This window comes from Nansenia antarctica (assembly GCF_963989245.1).
Source record: "Nansenia antarctica genome assembly, chromosome: 5".
NCBI lineage: Eukaryota > Metazoa > Chordata > Actinopteri > Argentiniformes > Microstomatidae > Nansenia > Nansenia antarctica.
The window spans coordinates 65,851,211-65,859,336 of NC_137690.1; the positions used below are offsets into that span (position 1 = coordinate 65,851,211).

The 8,126-nt window shown below is 41.1% G+C and overlaps 1 protein-coding gene across 1 annotated transcript; it reads right to left on the reverse strand.

Moving 5' to 3' along the window:
- Positions 1-2,157: 2,157 nt before the first annotated feature.
- Positions 2,158-5,348, reverse strand: LOC308158250 (5'-3' exonuclease PLD3-like; the record flags this gene model as incomplete). The annotated part of the gene is made up of 6 exons (XM_080531845.1): positions 2,158-2,345; positions 2,946-3,045; positions 3,357-3,522; positions 4,088-4,227; positions 4,761-4,964; positions 5,337-5,348. The coding sequence occupies 6 exons, from the start codon at positions 5,346-5,348 to the stop codon at positions 2,158-2,160; spliced, it is 810 nt and encodes a 269-aa protein (XP_080387971.1).
- Between the last annotated feature and the right edge of the window lie 2,778 nt (positions 5,349-8,126).

Sequence of the window (8,126 nt, forward strand, 5' to 3'; positions counted from 1 at the left end):
TAACTATAAATGGTTTGAAGTCTGTGAATTAGCGTTATTTTTGGTGTAGGCTGCTTGTATAAGAGTGTGCCTATAATAGCGGAGGTATTGATTGATTGATTGAAAACTTTATTAGAAGATTTGCAGAAGTAGGTACATGAAAGTACATATTACAAGGTCAACTAACAGGATAAAAACCCAAGAAAGCCACTGGCTTATTTCAATTTGGGTCCTTGATTCTCAATTCATCGTCATCGGTAAACATTATGAAAATTGATGTTCACAGAAATAGTGATAGAAAATGAATTGAAACTCATAGATGCAGTCTCTCTCTGATCCAACGTGATGTTTTCGCCACAAAACGCTCTGCTAATAATTCAAAGATGACATGAGTACACAAGTAGTGTTCTTGTCGTTGTTTTGATTGACAGCACAGTGAATACGGTTTAGGAAATAAATAAATTCATCATTAGCAAGAGGTTGCATGGTTTTATTCATGGTTTTATTCATTCATGCAAATTGGAGGAAAGATAATTATCCACACTTCTGCATAAAACCACTAACAATAAAGTGGTTTATAACTTTATGAATTCAATTTAAGAACATTACCCAAAAAGGGTAGAGGGGAGTGATGGTGTAGGAATTTAATTCCAGTGCTTGCTGTCAAATATGCAATACATTCGTTTTTTTTTTACTGTTGTTCAACAACTATCTCCACTGTACTTATATTTTAGACACACTCCACATGGTGGAAATTAAAGGGAATTTCTGGACTTTCTCAATTATTATTCAAGGATGTAAATTCAGCCATGATGTATTCCTATGGGAAACATCCACTTGTTTTAAAAGGGAAGATTTAACATGAATTAAAAGCCCATATTATCCAGCCTGCATTGGAAAGCAAGAAACACAAATGAAGCATTAAAGGCACAACCTGGGTTTTGTTTTGTTTTTCATTTAAATGTTTAGGCAGAATATTACTTATAAATGTCTAATGAGCGTAGTACAACTGTCTCACCTTAATAGCATCCAAAATCAAAAGTTAACTAACCCTTCCCCTGCCAAACAGTGGGGTGCAAAGATTTGGGCACTCCTGGTTTAAATGTCTGTTACAATTAATCTCCAAGTGATTGAAAGCAAACCTGAACACTAAATGCTACAAAGTTAAACATGACACCTTTCTGCCAATTTTAAAGCAAGGTTTCTTTTTTATTATAATAAAAAACGTTTTACTCCAAGGTGATTTACTCGGCTTCAATGAGTCAGGTGAATATAATTCTAGGGTTGAACTATATATTCTGAAGTAACTCCATGCCTTCTAACGTATCCGTATATATTATTGAAAATCTGTGGAGAAATCTCAAACATGCCGTGCATGCAAGAAGGCCGAAGAATATTTCTGAGCAAGAGGTGTTCTGCCAGGAAGAATTCCAAAAACAAGAATTGAAAGACTCTTACTAGGCTACAGGAAGTGTTTGCAAGCTGTTATAGTTGCCCGAGGAGGAGTTACAAACTACTAGCTGACAGGGTTCCCAAACCTTTGCACAAGGCCTTTTTCCTTGTTTTATTATTTTGAAACTGTAAAAAGTTTAAAGATAAAAATGTATCTTACTTTAAAATGTGATGAAATGTGTCATGTTTAACTTTGTACCATTTAGAGGTTAGGTTTGCTTCTTTTCACTTAGATATTAATTGTAAAAGGCATTTTGACTAGGGGTGCCCACCCCACTGTATAATACCCAAACTAGAAGCTGCCAGAAATGTGGCTGAAAAACCAATTAAGAATTGCACCTTTAAAAAGAAGAAACCAGCATGCCAAGAAACATCAATCAAAAAACTCTACAGATACTATACATTTCTCCCTGAGATTGACTGGGATTTAGAGTTCCCAAAGCTACTGTGAAAATGTACCCTTTAAACCATACATCTATTGTATTCTAGAAACTAGTTGATAGTTTTTGATCATTGATAAGTGATAGATGGCAAAAAAATAATTTTTAAATCAGCATTTATCAAAAAATAATAATGATTAATACGACGCTATAATCTTTAAAATCGTCCCAGAGACGAAATGTACATCGTAAGTACCCCCTGCTGGATTGGAGGTCAGAGTCACTGTTAGAGGCAGGAGAAGTGTGGTGGTGGTGGTACTTCATCTAACTCTGTACGTGTATGTGTCTAACAGAGGTCTTTGAGGTCAGTGTGCTGGTTAAGTTGGCTGCTGTAGGAGGACTCCCAGTCCCTTTCGAACACGGCCTGCAGCTGTGACTGGAACGTGCCACCAAGCGATTGGGACGCAGTTTGGTTCACCACCAGCCCCGACCCGGCAGTGGTCACAAAGTAGTCCCCAGACCAGTTAGAGGTACTTTGAGAACACAAGACCAGACCAGTTAGAGGTACCTTGAGAACACAAGACCAGAACAGTTAGAGGTACCTTGAGAACACAAGGAAACAAGATGCCTTAGAGCTGATAGATGGAATCTGTTACACTGGATTTCAATAAAGAATCTGCGTAAAATGAAAAATGAAATGAAAATGTCCTATTTGTGTAAAGTCGACACATAAAATACGCTCAACATTTATGCCTAGAGATACAATGGGTGATGCTTCAAATGATATCTGAGCAAACAGGTTTTTATTTCAGATAGGGTTGGGGACAATTGAATTTCAATGCAGTTGATTCAGGAAGTATTACTATTATTTTTTTTAATCAATGATTGCTAAAAGGGCATTCATTTTCAGTGAACTCTCAATAAATTGGAAAAAATGAATTGTTTTCAAATATTGGAAGTGTGAACTCAAATCACTTCACAAATTCAAATTGACCTTAACCCTGTTTTTGAGAGAGTGAATCAGTGGTCTAACAATGATTCACAATGCTTCCTAAGGATGACTTAAGGATGACTTTGATCTCACTAATGTTGATATATCTCACTACTGTTGAGTCTAGGAGAGAGGTGTATTACCTATGTAGGCAACCTTGTCTGTCACCATGTACTTGTTGTGGTTAACTCTGGCGAAGGGTATTTCCTTTTGCTTGGGATTGGCTGGCACAACGAAGATTTTCTGGAAAATAGAGAAGCAGAAATGGTACCATAAGCTCTTTTTAAATGTGACATCCTGTGCCCAATGACTTGCCCATATTGTGCCTAAACGTGTCATACTCTCAACCAAGCAACCAACACATACATCTCTGCTTACAACCTAAAGAAGACACTGTTCAACACCCAAACACCTCCATCCTTTCTGGACGTAGCTTATTAACAACATAAACAAAACAATGTCGATGAATCATCAACATGAGGATTATGTCTAAAAACTAACGTACAGTAAAGTGACAAAATAAGAAAGCAACTCTTAAGTCTAGGCCTACTCACCACCTGGATGTCCAGCCTTCTCTTGGGTTCCTGGTCCGAGGCCAGGGAGCGCAGGAAGGGCAGCATGATAGGCTGTGTGCTGGCCCAGCAGCTGATCAGCAGACGCACGCGCACACGCTTCTCATATGCCACTCGCCTCAGCTGAGTGTCAATGTCGGCCCAGTACCTGCAGAGGGCGCCAGACCCACAGGGTTAGGGCCCAGAGATGGGGCTTTATTCATTCCATAACAGACAAACGCTCTAGGAGCCTTTTTACAAGACATGCTGGTAGGTAGAGCCATCTGACCAATGAGCTAGAGTAAGACTAATGAGCTAGAATAATACTCTCCATCAGCTTTGCCTCTCCACAACTTCAACTTTACCTCCAGGAACACTTATCATTGAACAATACTACTAGGCAATTGTTTGTCACACATTTTTATATTTATATCAATCTATTAATTTTGGCTTTATTAGACTAAACATTCCTGAGTCTGAGGCCTGCAAACTTACTTACTGCAAAAAGAAGCTGTTAATGAGTTCATGGGCATTGGGAGGAATGCCTCTCGGTGAGCAACGAGATCATTTTGGGGCATTATTTCCCTTTTTGGCTCAAGAGCGGAGGCTCTCTAGAATGTAACTTCCTAAGCAAAGTGGTAAGCAAAACTGACTTTAGATGGCTGCATAAGGGCTAATTCCCCAGTCTCCCTGAACTTAAAGTGGCAGTGAAGTTCCCTAGGAGGCTGACTGACCGTTTGGGGTGTGAGAACTCTGTGGTGAGGAAATAGTTCCTGACAACAATGTAGACAAACTGCTGTGCGTCCTCCATGACACTCCGGATGGACTGAAGGTCTTCGGTCCTCCCCGCGGCACAGAAGGATGGTGGGGAGCTCTGGGGAGGCAGGATATTGTTGTTAGCATGTGGGTAGTTATAAAGGGATAGTTCACGACACTACACGACACAGACATTATCAGCAGCAACATTTCTTTGCAAGAACTATCCCCACACATAGCGTTGGGGAGACATACTATAGTAAATACACTATAATAATATACATAATAATATCATAATATTAAATCACAGAATGGACCTATCGCTAAGCCACGCCCCCTTTGAAAACTCGGACAAACAAACAACGCTTCACTGGCATTGACTGACTGACCGACCGTGACTGAATGACATTCAATGACTTACAATGGCGGGAGTTGGCAAATTTCTGATTTCTGATTTACCACAGCAAGTAATAGACATGTTTTTTTGAAGATGACAAGAATATTTAGTCTCGAAGCTTTTCACCATCAGATATTAGCGAGTTGTTTGTCCGAGTTTTCTGCTTGTTGTGACTTTTGCTGTGATATGATTGGACAATTTCTATTCTGGTGCGTCACGTGGCTTCGTGATAGATCCATTCCCTCAGGTCTTACAGATAGATAGACGCTGGAGGCCGTGCCGTTGAGTGGCAGCTGCATGGGCGTGTCCTTGTTGTAGGCGGTGGAGTAGCTGCTGGGCCAGGGGGAGGGGATACTGATGACGTCACTCTGGCCCAGATACCAGTAGGCCTCGAAGATCTTCCCCAGGTCTTCAGCCAAGCAGCTGCAGTTGTACACCACGGCTCCCAGCTCCTTCACCTGAGCAGGGACACAAGAGAAGACATACGTTTCCCAGTGTTTCAACCAACACTGATCTTTAGAGGTATTATTTTCAGAATCAATGGCTATATAAAGTCCTAAAAATGTATGTACCAATCCTAGAGGAGGGGAGCCACCCCTCCTAAATTTCGTTGTTTGGTACCTGTACTGTAGCAATGACAATAAAGACCATTCATTCATTCATTCATTCATTCATTCATTCATAGATAGCCCTAACCCTAACCCTAACATAAAACAATTTCTTCCTCAAACGACCACAAGAATTATGTTTAGAATGGTGAGAGGAACAACTTCTTCTTCATTTCCATTTTCCCACACTTGAGCTGACAGATTTGTTTTCGAAAATAAAACCGACTGTGTCATAGTGTCATGTCAGAGTGGCTTTGGGACATTGGCTTTGGGACTTACTTTAGACACATAAGGGTTGTCAGGGTATATACAGGAATCTTGAGGTTAATTTAAATACCTTTCTAAGACTTTTTAAAGACCTTGTCAATATTTTTCCAGACCTCGCCGCCACTTCGAGCTGTAACCGTTTACATCAGTGACACCTTTAACTTAACAGCTTTAGTTTGCAATAGACTAGACCACTATCATACAACAGAATTTCCCGTTCATCTTAGTTTTTTAATAAAACTAATACATTCACGAACTTTTACTAAAAGTTTTTAGGACTCAAACTCTTTGGACAGAGTCTAATTCAGAAAAAGACAAAATTCAAGTAAGTATTAAAATCGTGATAATACTTTTTAATACTTATTAAGGGTCTTGATTTTCCCAAAATTGATTTATCAACTTTTAAAGACACCACGGATACCCTGGTTGTAAGTTTTTTTTATTTTATTTTTTTCTCTCCAGATTTTATCCCCTTTTTCACCCAATTTGGTATCCAATTGAACCCAACCTAGCATCCAATTATCCCCTGCCTATTGCGTAGGATCCGCAGCACGACCCCGTGGCGGCAGCCCCAGAGGAGATCGCCAGGCAGACTAGCTGACTGGCTCCTCGAGCCCGACACCGTTATTCCGGCACCCCGGGGGCGGTGTTGCGCGACGGATCCTTGTCCGGAAATAGTCCTTTACCTCTTTGCGAGCGGCCGCTCAATATGCCGCTCCCTGTGTGCCCTGGCCATATCCGGGTCTGGCGAGACCGGGATTCGATCCCAGTCCCCGGTGGGCAGCTTGCACTAGTGGCTAGTGCTTAGACCGCTGCGCCACCGCGGGGCGTAAGTGTTTTTGATAAATCTAACATATCGGGTTGATCTCATGCAAGCACCACAGATGCTTGTGTGCACCACAAATACGTTGTCTACGGTATTGGTCTTTATGGTCAGACATATCTGATATGGGTATCAGGGTATCTGCATTGCCACTCCTGTAGGGATAGGCTGTTATTTATCATAAAGGAATCAAATTAATGATCCATGACGTCTAAATGTTTTGTTATATTTATTTTGTTGTAAGCTCAAAAATCTGTGTGTGTGTGTGTGTGTGTGTGTGTGTGTGTGTGTGTGTGTGTGTGTGTGTGTGTGTGTGTGTGTGTTTGTGCGCATGTCCGTCCATCCGTGTCCAGACTGAGAATCTGAAAGTGTTGATGCAGACTATGGAGAATTGGGCTCACAGACTGTACCCCAAACTGCAGTTTGATGACTTCATAGGCAAACTAGAGACATTAGGCAGCAAAAAAGAAGTGCAGGTGAGAAAAACAAAGGAAAACCTCTCCCATATGATCCTCAATGGCTTTAGTGTGTTTAAAAAACATGTGTGAAAGTTAAAATTCTCATATGCCACTCGCCTCAGCTGAGTGTCAATGTCGGCCCAGTACCTGCAGAGGGCGCCAGACCCACAGGGTTAGGGCCCAGAGATGGGGCTTTATTCATTCCATAACAGACAAACGCTCTAGGAGCCTTTTTACAAGACATGCTGGTAGGTAGAGCCATCTGACCAATGAGCTAGAGTAAGACTAATGAGCTAGAATAATACTCTCCATCAGCTTTGCCTCTCCACAACTTCAACTTTACCTCCAGGAACACTTATCATTGAACAATACTACTAGGCAATTGTTTGTCACACATTTTTATATTTATATCAATCTATTAATTTTGGCTTTATTAGACTAAACATTCCTGAGTCTGAGGCCTGCAAACTTACTTACTGCAAAAAGAAGCTGTTAATGAGTTCATGGGCATTGGGAGGAATGCCTCTCGGTGAGCAACGAGATCATTTTGGGGCATTATTTCCCTTTTTGGCTCAAGAGCGGAGGCTCTCTAGAATGTAACTTCCTAAGCAAAGTGGTAAGCAAAACTGACTTTAGATGGCTGCATAAGGGCTAATTCCCCAGTCTCCCTGAACTTAAAGTGGCAGTGAAGTTCCCTAGGAGGCTGACTGACCGTTTGGGGTGTGAGAACTCTGTGGTGAGGAAATAGTTCCTGACAACAATGTAGACAAACTGCTGTGCGTCCTCCATGACACTCCGGATGGACTGAAGGTCTTCGGTCCTCCCCGCGGCACAGAAGGATGGTGGGGAGCTCTGGGGAGGCAGGATATTGTTGTTAGCATGTGGGTAGTTATAAAGGGATAGTTCACGACACTACACGACACAGACATTATCAGCAGCAACATTTCTTTGCAAGAACTATCCCCACACATAGCGTTGGGGAGACATACTATAGTAAATACACTATAATAATATACATAATAATATCATAATATTAAATCACAGAATGGACCTATCGCTAAATGTTTTGTTATATTTATTTTGTTGTAAGCTCAAAAATCTGTGTGTGTGTGTGTGTGTGTGTGTGTGTGTGTGTGTGTGTGTGTGTGTGTGTGTGTGTGTGTGTGTGTGTGTGTGTGTGTGTGTGTGTGTGTGTGTGTGTTTGTGCGCATGTCCGTCCATCCGTGTCCAGACTGAGAATCTGAAAGTGTTGATGCAGACTATGGAGAATTGGGCTCACAGACTGTACCCCAAACTGCAGTTTGATGACTTCATAGGCAAACTAGAGACATTAGGCAGCAAAAAAGAAGTGCAGGTGAGAAAAACAAAGGAAAACCTCTCCCATATGATCCTCAATGGCTTTAGTGTGTTTAAAAAACATGTGTGAAACCTTAATTCTTGCTTTATTTTCATCAGACTTGTCTC